At 44.4% G+C, this 14,963-nt stretch overlaps 2 protein-coding genes across 2 annotated transcripts; both read right to left on the bottom strand.

The window, feature by feature from the left end:
- Positions 1–4,821: 4,821 nt before the first annotated feature.
- On the bottom strand, positions 4,822–8,378 carry LOC139540600 (uncharacterized). The gene is made up of 2 exons (XM_071344423.1): positions 8,346–8,378; positions 4,822–6,081 (listed from the first exon to the last, which is right to left on the bottom strand). Exons 1-2 carry the CDS (start codon positions 8,376–8,378, stop codon positions 4,822–4,824), a joined length of 1,293 nt encoding a protein of 430 aa, XP_071200524.1.
- Positions 8,379–9,505: 1,127 nt separating this feature from the next.
- On the bottom strand, positions 9,506–13,259 carry LOC139555771 (coiled-coil domain-containing protein 63-like). The gene is made up of 5 exons (XM_071369191.1): positions 12,079–13,259; positions 11,020–11,183; positions 10,742–10,845; positions 10,569–10,659; positions 9,506–10,332 (listed from the first exon to the last, which is right to left on the bottom strand). The coding sequence occupies exons 1-5, from the start codon at positions 12,233–12,235 to the stop codon at positions 10,240–10,242; spliced, it is 609 nt and encodes a 202-aa protein (XP_071225292.1). The 5' UTR covers positions 12,236–13,259; the 3' UTR covers positions 9,506–10,239.
- Between the last annotated feature and the right edge of the window lie 1,704 nt (positions 13,260–14,963).

Genomic DNA, 14,963 nt, shown 5'->3' on the forward strand with positions numbered 1-14,963 from the left:
TGTAACCTGATCCATGGAATGTCGGTGCTTGAGGGGAGAGCAGGGGTGGGGGCATCAAAGAGCAGAGGTCAGGATTAGGAGGGGGAATGGTCCCCATAATTGGAAGAATTGGCGGGGGCTAACTGGGCTCTATTCTTCTGAACAGCGGTGTCCCGTACACTCTGAATGGCTTTCTAGGGATCCCAGGCAAATCCAATAGAGAATCAGGACAACATATAAATTAACTTCTATACTGTGACAGAGTGTACAGAACCTCTGAATAATTCCGAGACAGTGGATGTGCCAGCGGGGACCCCTCAGTCTCTGCTATCAGTGGCAACAGTGGTGTTGGTCATACACAGTTCCATGAATACATGCAATAATCATCACTGATCAAGGAGGGGGAAATGGCAGCGGAGCACTGAGCAGCAGCTACGTAGGCAGTGGAATGGGCACTGGCCAGCAGCTAAAAATCATGCACATGCGCAGAAATCTCTGTATCTTTAGCAACGGCAAATCGGGTTTCCAGAAAATCCGGAACCACTGCCAGTCCAATAATGAAAAGACCTATGATTGCTACCTTCACCAACGTTATTTGTCTTGCATGATGTATTCTCGGATTCCTTTAAAGAAAAATTTCTAAATTGTTCAATTTCATTTTGAGCATCTCCAGCACCAGCCCAACATCAACATATGTGAAAATGGCGCTTTTCTGTGTTTTGTAGTAAAAAAGATAGAGAAAGATAAGTGTTTCCAATGACCTCATCAACCAATTAGTATACAATTAATAGGCAATTAGTAAGCAATGCCTACTCATAATTGGATAAAATCACATGATGCACACCGATGATGTCATTGGAAACGCTTATCTTCCTCTATCTTTTTTCCCACAAAACGTGCCACTTTCACATATACTGATCTTGGGGTGGTGCTGGAGATAGTGAATATGAAGTTGATTTTGTTTTTTTCATTTCCCTTTAAGCCTGTAAACATACAAAAACTCATGGCTGGATACCTCCTGGAATGTGTCCCTTTGGCCCTTACATGGAGGTGTCCTGGATATTTAAAAGGTGTCAGGTACATTGAAGCATGTAATCGATTTAATCTCTCGTTTTGTCAAATTAGCATTAAAGGAGAGAGGAACGAAATGACAAGTACAGGTACTGCGTGGACCAGTTTGCAGAATCGATGCCGCCTTTTATTTAGGCTATTACTAAAATAGTTGTGATGAGACAGAAAAGGTAAATGAGAGAGAGGCAAAAGTACTGGATGGAAGAGCAAGGAGAGAAACAAAACATACTTCAACCCAATAGGGCTACCTGCTGAGCGCTATTTTAAAAACCTGATAGTACTCTATTCTTGGTGTTTTGTCACGCTCCCCAAGTGCAAAAGTCTGTGGCAGGTAGAAGGAGTAACCTATACATAGATAGTGAGATTTATTACAGAGATTGTGGTAGAGAAAAAGGTTAATGGCTAAAGTAAGGAGAACTGGGAATGACTCCATGTGCCCTGTGTTTGTACAACACCACCTTATTCCATCTCAAGCTCCACCCACACCCCTGCCTTGCAAGGAAAGTGGAAATTTCCACTAATTCAGAGTTGCTCCCAAGCACTCCTCCCTTTAGCTTTCGCGCCTTCACTCTACCTGCACTTTACTGAGGCCTATTGGTCTGTGTAATCCCTGCCCAGAGACATTTCATTGGTGGACCACCTCACCTCCCTTTTCCTCAGAACCTACAACTACATTCATAAATCTTACCTTGAGGGTTCTTTTGTAAAGCTTAAAAAAATTTTTTTTTTTAAACCATATTTTGTTTGCTCTCAAATGTATTTTTCACTTTTTCTCAGAACAGCTTTCTGAGAAATTTGCAAAATGCAAATAACTCTCCCATTTGTTCTCTCAATCAGGATAATGTTGAACTATGAATCAGTGGCTACTGGCTCAATAATGGTGACCAATAAGTATGACCAATGGTGAGGCACTGGGATCCCAGAACAGATGGTTCATTCGCATTTCCTTCTCCAGAAGATCAGATTTAACATCCCCTATTACCATGTCTAGATTGAAATGTGTCGACTCGTCTAAATTAGACTAGCTTTTGATGTAATAGGTAAATTGTGACTATTGGTAACTCAGACATGATCTTCCTTTTAGTCACAGCCATTACAGTTTAAATGTGGGGTGACTTACTGGCTAGAGTTTTATCTAGGTTTTATAAGGCTACTTCCTCATCACCAAGGTAGGGAGAGACTGACATTCTGTTTATTCTAAAACGTTGGTGGTGCAGTAGTTTCGGAGACATTGTAGAAAAGCAAACATAGAAGGGGAAATGATGGTGTACTACAGAGTAATATGCATGTGTTAATGTTAGGCCACACTGACCTCAGCCCTATTATGAAGCACCAACAAAGAACCATCTGCACAGCAAGCAGAGAGCAGAGAAGAGGAGGGACACAGAGGATAGGGTGGGGGAGGAACCGATGGGAGCCGAGAGGAGAGGGCACGAAGAAATTATAGAGGAAGGAGCAGGGCTGGCCGAGAGATAGGGAGGCTCAAGTGGAATAAAAGGACCCATGCAAGGAGGAATAAGAGAATACACGTTTGAATCTGTAATAACTGGGAATACGGACCCTTCATACAAAGCAGTGGTCTCCAGTGCACATGGTGAAATAAACAAGTTGGGGCTCAGGGGAATTACATGGCTCCTCAGACACACAAAATGGAGACCCCCTTAGCAGCCTGTGAAATGGAGGGCAGCTGTAATCATTCATGAGGAAACTTCCTGTACACGACAGCATGAAGTGAACTGAAACTCAGAAGGCTGATCAAGACTAATGTTTAACCTAACCCAGGGCTTTATCTGTTTCCAGCCGACTTTGTCATTTCAACATTTACCACAAACTGAGGGTTTTTAAGTCTACCAGAGCACACAAGTATTTAATGAATGAATGTATGCCCTCTCATAGGTCGATGGAACATAAAAGAGACCATATGAACATTGCTTGCTTTTTCATTTAGAACATGTACTACTGAAAAGTGATGACTATCATGACTTTAGTGTACTCAGAACAGTGGCATTGATAATGATATAACGTATAATCACATTACCGGACACCTATGTCAATCACAAAGTCGGTCACAAATGAGCCACAGGTAAACGAGCTAGATTGCTTAGCAGCTGCTACCCGGCAGCCTTTCTTTCTTGTGACCTGTGACCTGTGCAGCTGTAAGCTAGTGCTGCCGCTCAGTGGTAGACTGCCTGTATGTGCTTCTTAGTCTATGAAGGGTGGAACAAGGATAGATAGCGGTAATCGCAAAATCCCCCCCAAAATACAGAAAGCCTGGAAAACTGACCCTTCAGTTTGAGGATAAAACTTTAAACAGAACATTAATAAAATGGTATCTGAAGACACAGTGCTTGTGGACAACGTTCAATCAACTATTTGAAAATAAACACTGCAACCTGATTGGTCAGAGAGAGTGACTGCTCCAGACCTCTTGGTCGGCTGGTTGTCTGGCAACACATACTGGTAGGTGAATTGGAGGGGGAGAGGGGAGGGCTCTGGGCTCTTAAGGGGGAGGTAGCATTCTGGAGCAGCAGGCAGACTAGGGAAATACCTGGCACAATGCCCAAATAAACAAACTGAGAAGGAAAGAGAGAGCGATGGAAAAGGGAAAAGGCTGAGAGTCTTTTAAGGTACTGGTGGAGAGTGCAGATCACAGAGTTGTTGTAAATAAATGGTCTCTCAATCTTTGTTTTTTTTTGTGAAGGGAGGTGGTTTATCTGAGCAATAAAAAGCCATTGTACTCTCTTGTTGTTAACATGCGATACAAACACTGAATCCTACCAGGTGAGATGAAAAGATGTTGTAGCATACACTTAGCTAAATGTATTTGGAAAGTAAAGACAAATTGCATGCAAGTATTATGTAAAGAAATTAAGTGCCATTTTGACTAGACCTATTGTGACAAGAGAACCAAATGAGTAGAAAACAGGACATTGACTGTAACAGATGATATGGAACATTGACTGTAACAGACGATAAGGAACATTGACTGTAACAGACGATAAGGGACATTGACTGTAACAGACGATAAGGGACATTGACTGTAACAGACGATAAGGGACATTGACTGTAACAGACGATAAGGGACATTGACTGTTACAGACGATAAGGGAATAGAAGGTGAGATAGAAAAGTAACAAATGAACAGGATACAAGCCAGTTCGGAAAGCTTAGATTAGAGAGAGAGAAAGAGAGGGATAAATAGTGTGTGTGTGTATAGATGTGGGTCTGGTGAGTGTATAAATGTTTCTCAGAAAGTCCCAACTAGCTGCTTTATGTCTTATCTGAGACTAATCGCAATCTTTGATGTGAACTAAAATAACCAAAAAAAGTATGAAGGGTAAGAAGAATAGCTTAAACCAGAGGAGACCACAAAAAAAGTTAGTGGGGCAGAAGGTAGATAAGTAAATGTAAAGAGCATGAGAGGAATAACACAAGGAAAATAGGGAAGGGGAAAATGGTGAAAAGAGAAGAGGAAGAGTAGGGAGTGCGGTGGTGGCCTGCTGGTAGGTAGGGCGTAGAGAGTGCGGTGGTGGCCTGCTGGTAGGTAGGGCGTAGAGAGTGTGGTGGTGGCCTGCTGGTAGGTAGGGCGTAGAGTGTGGTGGTGACCTGCTGGTAGGTAGGGCGTAGAGAGTGTGGTGGTGACCTGCTGGTAGGTAGGGCGTAGAGAGTGCAGTGGTGGCCTGCTGGTAGGTAGGGCGTAGAGAGTGTGGTGGTGACCTGCTGGTAGGTAGGGCGTAGAGAGTGCGGTGGTGGCCTGCTGGTAGGTAGGGCCTAGAGAATGCGGTGGTGACCTGCTGGTAGGTAGGGCGTAGAGAGTGTGGTGGTGACCTGCTGGTAGGTAGGGCGTAGAGAGTGCGGTGGTGGCCTGCTGGTAGGTAGGGCGTAGAGAGTGCGGTGGTGGCCTGCTGGTAGGTAGGGCGTAGAGAGTGTGGTGGTGGCCTGCTGGTAGGTAGGGCGTAGAGTGTGGTGGTGACCTGCTGGTAGGTAGGGCGTAGAGAGTGCGGTGGTGACCTGCTGGTAGGTAGGGCGTAGAGAGTGCGGTGGTGACCTGCTGGTAGGTAGGGCGTAGAGAGTGCGGTGGTGACCTGCTGGTAGGTAGGGCGTAGAGAGTGCAGTGGTGGCCTGCTGGTAGATAGGGCGTAGAGAGTGCGGTGGTGACCTGCTGGTAGGTAGGGCGTAGAGAGTGCGGTGGTGACCTGCTGGTAGGTAGGGCGTAGAGAGTGCGGTGGTGACCTGCTGGTAGGTAGGGTGTAGAGAGTGTGGTGGTGACCTGCTGGTAGGTAGGGCGTAGAGAGTGTGGTGGTGACCTGCTGGTAGGTAGGGCGTAGAGAGTGCGGTGGTGACCTGCTGGTAGGTAGGGCGTAGAGAGTGTGGTGGTGACCTGCTGGTAGGTAGGGCGTAGAGAGTGTGGTGGTGACCTGCTGGTAGGTAGGGCGTAGAGAGTGCGGTGGTGACCTGCTGGTAGGTAGGGCGTAGAGAGTGCGGTGGTGACCTGCTGGTAGGTAGGGCGTAGAGAGTGCGGTGTTGGCCTGCTGGTAGGTAGGGCGTAGAGAGTGCGGTGGTGACCTGCTGGTAGGTCGGGCGTAGAGTGTGGTGGTGACCTGCTGGTAGGTAGGGCGTAGAGAGTGCGGTGGTGACCTGCTGGTAGGTAGGGCGTAGAGAGTGTGGTGTTGGCCTGCTGGTAGGTAGGGCGTAGAGTGCAGTGGTGACCTGCTGGTAGGTCGGGCGTAGAGAGTGCGGTGGTGACCTGCTGGTAGGTAGGGCGTAGAGAGTGCGGCGGTCGCCTGCTGGTAGGTAGGGCGTAGAGAGTGCGGTGGTGACCTGCTGGTAGGTAGGGCGTAGAGAGTGCGGTGGTGACCTGCTGGTAGGTAGGGCGTAGAGAGTGCGGTGGTGACCTGCTGGTAGGTAGGGCGTAGAGAGTGCGATGTTGGTCTGCTGGTAGGTAGGGCGTAGAGAGTAGGAAGTGGGCCTTGGGACTGGGCCAGGGACTGGCTGGTGCAGGTGGTGTCCCAGGGCAATCAGAGGGGTATACTACAAAGCAGGATCAATGAGTTAGCCAGCTAACTTGCTGAAATATTTTGAAAAAACTTTCTATGTTTTAAAAAGATAACCTTGAAATAGGAATGGTCTAATTGACCCAACAACCAAAAACACGTATCCAAATGTAGCTTTCTTGTTGAACTAGAAAATCAATAGTTATTTGTAGATGTTTATCAGAGTTAGCTGCCTAATTCATTAATCCTGCTTTGTAGGATACCCCTCTGGAGCATTTGCCAGGAGGAGGAAATTAGGTTCCGTTGTGATTAAAGGGAAGGTTTCTATGGCAATGAAGCGAGCCATTCGCACAGAGAATTTAGTTGGGAGTGGAGGGGGCTCAGTAAGAGTTGGATTTCAAAGCAAACAACCGCCTCCATCTCATCTCTCTTGCCCTCCCTTTTTTTTCATAGCTCCTCTTTTAACTTTGATAATCTGTTTTCATAGTCACACAGTGGAGCTTCAGAGTGGATTATTTTGTGCAAACCAAGTCATAAATGCTAATTGTGTAACAGTCTCTCTTCCTTACAAAGTGCTGTCCAATCTCTCCATATGGAATCATGCACATGCAACCACACTTACTCCAGTGATAGATATACAGTAGCAGTCAAAAGTTTGGACACAGCTACTCATTCAGGGGTTTTTCTTTATTTGTACTATTTTCTACATTGTAGAATAATAGTGAATACATCAAAACTATGAAATAACACATATGGAATCATGTAGTAACCAAAAAAGTGTTAAACCAAAATATATTTTATATTTGAGATTCTTCAAAGCAGCCACCCTTTGCCTTGACGACAGCTTTGCACACTCTTGGCATTCTCTCAACCAGCTTCATGAGGTAGTCATCTGGAATGCATTTCAATTAACAGGTGTGCCTTGTTAAAAGTTAACATGTGGAATTTCTTTCCTTCTTAATGTGTTTAAGCCAATCAATTGTGTTGTAAGGTGGTATACATAAGATATCCCTATGTGGTAAAAGACTAAGTGCATATTATGGCAAAAGCAGCTCAAATAAGCAAGGAGAAATGACAGTCCATCATTACTTTAAGACATGAAGGTCAGTCAATGCAGAACATTTCAAGAACTTTGAATGTTTCTTCAAGTCCAGTCGCAAAAACCATCAAGCTCTATGATGAAACTGGCTCACATGAGGATCAACACAGAAAAGGTAGACACAGTTACCTCTGCTGCAGAGGATATGTTCATTAGAGTTACCAGCCTCAGTTTTCAACCCAAATAAATGTTTCATAGAGTTCAGACACATCTCAACATCAACTGTTTAGAGGAATCAGGCCTTCATGGTCGAATTGCTGCACAGAAACCAATAATAAGAAGAGACTTGCTTGGATCAAGAAACACGAGCAATGAATATTAGACCGGTGGAAATCTGTCCTTTGGTCTGATGAGTCCAAATTTGAGATTTATGGTTTCAACCGCCATGTCTTTGTGAGATGCAGAGTAGGTGAACGGATGATCTCCGCATGTGTGGTTCTGACCGTGAAGCATGGAGGAGGTGTGATGGTGCTTTGCTGGAGACACTGTTTGTGATTTATTTAGAATTCAAGGCATACTTAACCAGCATGGCTACCACAGCATTCTGTAGCGATACGCCATTCCATCTGGTTTGCTCTTAGTGGGACTATCATTTGTTTTTCAACAGAACAATGACCCAAAACACACCCCCAGGCTGTGTAAGGGCTATTTGACCAAGGAGAGTGAAGGAAAAGCAGCCAACAAGTGCTCAGCATATGTGGGAACTCCTTCAAGACTGCTGGAAAAGCATTCCTCATGAATCTGGTTGAGAGAATGCCAAGAGTGTGCAAAGCTGTCAATCAAGGCAAAGGGTGGCTACTTTGAAGAATCTATATTTTGATTTGTTTAACACTTTTTTGTTATTTCATAGTTTTGATGTCTTCACTATTATTCTACAATGTAGAAAATAGTACAAATAAAGAAAAACCCTGAATGAGTAGGTGTGTCTACAGTTTGACTGGTACTGTATACATCAGATCTGTCTCTATGTAAACCTTCTGTACATTGACTTAACATGTCTCCTCCCCGTTCACTTATACAAGGATGTCCCTAAAAGTAGAAAGATGCATATAACATGCTGACCACACTGTTCGTGTTGCAAAATAAATGTAGTTACATGTTAATTAATTATTGCACCCACACTGCTCGCGAGAGTCTGTGTAGCCAGGCGCTAAAATAGAACTCGGTTCTATTTGTGAGGCTTGACGTGCTGCATGTCCCACCTGTCTCATTTCCTCATTGGTTTTTAGGAACATGTACCCACATGGGTGATTGAAAGATGAACTGAGGTCCACACTCCAGTCCAGTTGGTAGTGGTAATGCACCTTAAAGTTGGTTGCCAACCGCCATATAAAGTCCAAAGAAAAAGAAGAGCCTGAAAGAGGAGAGATTACTAAAAACTAACTCGGTTTACCCTTTTACCTGTGGATTAATTGTCGTAGTAGAGGACCTTGTGCATTTCAGTTAAAATAATAAGCCAATGTTTATATCCCAGGACAAATTAGCTAGCAACAGCAAGCTAGCTAGCTAAATTGCCATGAATGTCTAATGCTTTTCAACCTGTCCCCAAATTAATATAGTTGGTTCAGAGTTCGTTATGATATTTCAACCTGCTTGTCCTGATCGCATCTGGTGTGGGTGAACAAAATCAGCATGCGTGCGATGGCGGACGCATGCAAGCGGTCTGGTCAGCATGGAGCGGCATGGTAGCCTAGTGGTTAGAGCGTTGGACTAGTAACCGAAAGGTTGCAAGTTCCAATCCCCGAGCTGACAAGGTACAAATCTGTCGTTCTGCCCCTGAACAAGGCAGTTAACCCACTTTTCCCAGGCCGTCATTGAAAATAAGAATTTGTTCTTAACTGACTTGCCTAGTTAAATAAAATAAAATAAAATAAAAAATGTAAGTCATGTGTAATCCATGTGAGACCATTCCATGGAGACCTTTCAAAGCTAGCCTAACTAAAGTAACACTCTTTGTTGACTCTTGATTATGTTGGATAACCTCAGACAAAAAGTTTCTTAAAATAAATCTATTCCTTTCCTAATTGTCCTATTGTATGGAATAAGTGGCTGCAGAGACATGGTGTTTAAATATAAAGATTAAAACAAAGTGTTTGGAATTTTATCTTTGGATCACAGGAAAATGTTATATATAGTTCCTAATCTATTTGAAAAAGGGAGAAAACATATCCTACAAATATTGATGATCAAACTTGTAGATATGAAAATGGTTAAACAAGTTTCAATGATTGGAAAAGCAGTGCCCCCTTGTGTTCAGTTGGAGAACTTCAGCCTCTGAGAGCAGGGCAGCAGGGGATGTATTGAGACCAGACTTGAATAATCAAAGCCAGATGGCATATGACACATCAAAAGACCAGCTGGCTGCCAGACTGAGAGAAGTCTTTATATCTCCTAACCTAATTAGTTCAAGCTAAACAAATCACACTTATATTGTAACAGACCGTAATGATGCAGCATCATATTATTAAAAAGGAGATATAGAAGTACAAGTAATACTATCTACCATATATTAAATCAGAACTAAAATGGTGACATTTGGTCATTTGATCATGGTTGAAATTCAGGTGATAACACTAGAAAACTAAATCTGCTATTCTTCCTAGGATGAGGTCCTTCATCGGGTGGGGGTGGCTAGAAAGGTCACATCTAGATGGGATATAGCTTTTATCAAATTGACATCAAAAGTAGATTTATTTTTTGGCTAATCCTAATACTAACCCTTATCCTAACCGTAACCTAATTCTTCTAACCTGTTACATTAATTCTCCTAACCTGCCACATGAATTCTCCTAACCTGCTACATTCATTCTCCTAAACTCCTGCATTAATTCTCCTAAACTCCTGCATTAATTCTCCTAAACTCCTGCATTAATTCTCCTAAACTGCTACATTAATTCTCCTAAACTCCTGCATTAATTCTCCTAAACTCCTGCATTAATTCTCCTAAACTGCTACATGAATTATCCTAAACTCCTGCATTAATTCTCCTAAACTGCTGCATGAATTCTCCTAAACGGCTGCGTACATTTTGACCAAGCTGTATCTCTTCTAGACAAAACCATCTGGATATATCTGTCTCCTTGTGTGCCGCTCCTCTCAGGCCTCTAGGGAGCGCGGATGGCTGTTGGACGGAACACTCATCTTTCTCCTTGCTCCTGCGTGACGCACTGATCCCTCCTTTAGCAGGACCTGTGTAAAATGTACATATAACAGGCACATAGGAGAAAGCATTGATGTTGAAAGTACAGTGCATTACGTCATAATGGTTTCAACTTCACTGACAGCCTTATTAGTTACGTAGGTGATCAAGATGAAGAAAAAATTAAGAAAATATTTCGCAGCAGAAATATCCTATAGTACAAGGATATTTAAAGGAAGTCTGTGTGTTAAGATGTAAGTGAATGTGAATATTTGTCATAGCTCACCCCTTTCATGATTCTCTGGCGTAGTTCTCCCTGGGAGAGAGGCCGCTCTTCCTCATCAGTGAGAGGAGACTCCTCTGTGTCATAGTCATCCCTGAGGAGCACAATCACACACACCAGGTAAGACACAGCCACACAGGTTAAATAAGCTCAAATCATAACACAAAAGTACCAACCCAGTGACAGGAGGCTGTATGATGATATTTTGTCTGGGAACCTCAGGGTTCTGACCTAGTAGAAATCGGGCAAGGTCTTTTGGGTCATACTCCTTATCGAGATCCTGTGAGAAACAGAGAGAGGGATACATACATGGTACAGTCTGTGATATGCGTGCACATACAGATGGATAGTAGACTGATCCCAGATCTGTTTGTGCCGTCTTGCCAATAGATCTGGGACCAGGCTAGACTGATATGGGCCAATAGGAGTGATTCTGGGTGTGCATGTTAGCTACCCTGGAGTTGAGGAAGGCCTGCATGGTGAGCAGCTGGTTGGTCCTCTGCTCCACCAGACCCAGGTAGGTCATGATGTTGTTCTCCCGGATGCCAGAGGACGAGCCCAGCAAGTCCTCCACCACTGAGCGATCACAGTCCATCTTATGGAACACACTGTTCACTCCTACCCCATCACAAACAGTCAGGCAAACATAGAACATTATGACTTCAGTATAAAGGCCAATTTTTCATTTCATCATACAGTGAGTATACCAAACACTCGGAACATCTTCCTAATATTGAGAACAGCCTCGATTAGTCAGGGGCATGGACTGTACAAGGTGTCAAAAGCATTCCACCGGGATGCTGGCCCATGTTGACTCCACAGTTGTGTCAAGTTGGCTTGATGTCCTTTGGGTGGTGGACCATTCTTGATACACACAGGAAACTGTTGAGCGTGAAAAACCAAGCAGCGTTGTAGTTCTTGACACAAACCGGCGTACCTGGCACCTACTACCATACCCCGTTCAAAGGCACCTAAATATTTTGCCCATTCACCCTCTGAATGGCACACATACACAAGCCATGTCTCAATTGTCTCATGACTTAAAAATACTTTTTTTTACCTTTACCTGCTCCCCTTCATCTACACTGATTGAAGTGGATTTAACAAGTGACATCAATAAGGGATCATAGCTTTCACCTGGTCAGTCTATGTCATGGAAAGAGCAGATGTTCTTAATGTTTTGTACACTCAGTGTAAATCTAACATGTCACAGTACATGTGATGTATGAAAGTAAGTATGTTTAGCTCTGTACGTGTGTGTGTGTGTGTGTGTGTGTGTGTGTGTGTGTGTGTGTGTGTGTGTGTGTTTGTGTGAGCGAGCGAGCAAGAGAGAGAGACAAAGAGAGTGACAGGAGAAAGAGACAGAGAGACACACAGAGAAAGAGACAGAGACAGAGAGACAGAGAGACAGAGAGAGAGAGAGAGAGAGAGAAGAGAGAGAGACAAAGAGAGAGAGACAAAGAGAGAGACAGAGAGAATGAGAGAGAAAGAGAGAGAGAGAGGTTTAGAGTACCTGTCTTTATCTGGTCCAGGATCTTGCTCACAGCGCTGGCCAGGACTTCATTCTCGTGTGCCTGAGACTCTGTGTCTCTCTGTTGCTGATCAATGTCTCTCAACAAAGCATGGTGCTCCTGCTTCTGCTGCTGCCCCGTCACATTAAACTGCTCCATCTCCCTCTGGGTCTGACACACACACGTTAGTGATGTGCGGATCAGCTGGTTTTCACCCGCTCCCGCCCGTAATTGCTAATAGCCCATCCGCAACCGCCCGACTATATGTGATAAAGTGAAAAGCCTTTTTAGATAGGCCTATATACCTGCTTATAATTTCAGACATTTTGGTAGGCTATTTGATATTCAACTTGTCTATAACAAGATACTGTACATCCCACTGGGCACAGATGTCAATTCAACGTCTTTCGACGTTGGTCCAACGTAATTTCATTGAGATGACGTAGAAACAACATTGATTCAACCAGTGTGTGCCCAGTGGGATGCAGCTTCTCTTCTGTCATTATTTGTTTCCCTGGAAGACTAAATAAACCCTTGCTAGCAGGAATAATGTCACAAATCAATAGAATGAATGCTTCTATCTAGTTGACATGGGTAATGTCTGTTTTTCTCTTTCCTCTCTGCTTCTCTCGCGCAGCAAAGACGTTTAGGGACCGGCACTGCTATCATCCTCTCCATCTCTTCACCAAATATTTCCCAAACATTACATAACTTTTCTGTCCCTCCCTGTTATTTATTTTCAACTCTCCATTTCGCAGCTTCTCTCTTATTGAATTCAACTCTGACGTTGTCCTTTTTGCCTCAGTGGATTGATATGAACTTTTTCTGCCCAAGTTCTCGAAAGCATTTGGTGATTGCCGTGTATTTGTGGCGCTACAGTTAGGCCCTGAAGCTTAGGCTACGCACGAACACCAGATCAAAATGATGAAAGAAAAACCTCAATGTAGCCTATAGATATGAATTGCACAAGAATGATAAATTAATACATTCTTTATGCATTGTTTTGTCTTTATTCAACCCGCCCGCCACCCATCCACACAATATTTTATGACCCTAAACCCACCTGCCCTGCAGATATAACTGCGGTGACTGCAGGTTGAGTCAACCCGCGCATCACTAAAGCAAGTGTGCACACAATCAGAATACATGGAGGACTGAACTGTGCATTCAAGGTAAGCAACCTCATACTGACCTGGTTAATTTGGTCCCTCAAAGCTTCAGCCTCGTTGTTTTGCTCATTCACATAGTTGAAGAGGGCAAAGTTCTGATCCTCGACTACACAGCAATAGAACCACAAGAGGAGCATTAACACATATCAACAGCACACAGAGGTAATAACAGACAGAGTTTGCATTGTATTAATATGTGTGTGTGAAGGTCAGGACTGACCTTGGATGAACCTGGTGACCAGCATGTCCAGGTCTTCCTCTCCTGTGATATTCTGGATCCCGTGGAAGACTTCCTCCAGTGTGTCCACTGACTCCTCCCCAGAGTCCATCCTCCTCTGTTCCTTCAACTCTGACGCTGAAACACACAGTCATCATCATACTCATCACCCTCCTCCTCCTCATCACCATTATCTTCATCATCTGTCGTAACATCTTTTTCATCATTATCCTCACTTTCATTCTAGTATTTTTCTATCACTCTTAAGTCACATATCACTCCCCAAGTCACATGTATGTTATAGCAAACTCCAATATGAAACATCACAAGCATGCGTGCGTCACTGTGTGTGTGTTCTAACGCTCAGTCATACCATGCCTGCGGCCCAGTTCTTGCCCCTCATCCTGGCCACTCCTCTCACTGCACTTGGTGGTCATGAACTCTTTGAGGCGGCGTTCGTGTGCGATCACCCTCTCCAGCTCCTTCATTTCAGCGCTGTACTGAGACAGGTCCTTTACTGCCTTCTCCCTCATCATGATCATCTTAGACTGGGCCTCCACCCTGGCACAGAGAGACAGATGGAGCCATAGATATTTACCATATGAAACATAAGTGCATGTGCAAACCCATAGATAAACGCACACTCACAAACTGGTTGCAACAAATACAGTAGCCTCCACTTGAAATATGTAAGTAAGGATTCTTACACACATTAAGCAGGCCAGACACATTCAACTCTCATATCTCACCTGACATCATATGCAGCAGTGGAGAGGCTGACCATATCTCCGATGTCTTTCCGGATCTCCTGCAGCTCCTAGAACAGGAAGCAGGGTTTAACAGGAGTCATGTGACCTCTCTCTGTCCCTGGATTTGATTGGTCTCAGTGTGACCCCTGACCTTGTCCAGTCTGCGATGGAGCTGCTGGAACCGGACCCGCTCCACACGCAGAGTCTCCAGGTCCTCTCTCAGGTGGCTGTTTTTAGTCAGCTGCTCGTTGAAGCGAATGAGGGCCTGCAACAGTAATAGTAGACAGGTCTAAGCGATGTGAAAATAATAACAGTGAACGGATCATTGACAGTGTCTGACAAGATTAGGCAGCAGGCTGTACTACAGTACTGTGTGGTACTGGGTTTAACAGTGCTATCCAATTCTGTGTTGGCCTGAGTGTGACAAGACATGCTACTCACTCTATCCAGTTTGTTCTCCAGGGTGCGTGACGCCTTCTGAGTTTGTCGGGACTGGGACTTTTGGCTGAGAGTAGCAGTGACCTCGCCTCTCCTCAGCTCTGTCAGCTTTCTCTCCATGCTGGAGATCTGGCCCCAGCACATAGACATGGCATCTTCAGCTCACTAAGAGGGTGAAGGTTCTGTGTGTGTGTGGCTGTGCGTGTGTGTGAACCTCCTGTACCTCCTGCTCCAGCTCTGCCTGACTCTGCCTCTCCCTCTCCACCTCGTCCCCCACCTCGTCCCTCTGTTCCAGCATGGAGCGCAGGGTCTGG

The sequence above is a fragment of the Salvelinus alpinus genome, chromosome 2 (assembly GCF_045679555.1).
Source record: "Salvelinus alpinus chromosome 2, SLU_Salpinus.1, whole genome shotgun sequence".
Taxonomy (NCBI): domain Eukaryota; kingdom Metazoa; phylum Chordata; class Actinopteri; order Salmoniformes; family Salmonidae; genus Salvelinus; species Salvelinus alpinus.

Excerpts from the sequence above, each read along its gene's own strand:
- LOC139555771 (XM_071369191.1), bottom strand. The coding sequence starts at position 12,235 with ATGGAGCAGTTTAATGTGACGGGGCAGCAGCAGAAGCAGGAGCACCAT. Across the intron at positions 10,846-11,019 it reads AGGCCTTCCTCAACTCCAGG|GATCTCGATAAGGAGTATGA; the intron begins GTAGCTAACATG and ends TGTTTCTCACAG. Across the intron at positions 10,333-10,568 it reads GCCAGAGAATCATGAAAGGG|GTCCTGCTAAAGGAGGGATC; the intron begins GTGAGCTATGAC and ends CATTTTACACAG.
- LOC139540600 (XM_071344423.1), bottom strand. The coding sequence starts at position 8,378 with ATGTTCCTAAAAACCAATGAGGAAATGAGACAG. Across the intron at positions 6,082-8,345 it reads CCAATGAGGAAATGAGACAG|TATACCCCTCTGATTGCCCT; the intron begins GTGGGACATGCA and ends CCTGCTTTGTAG.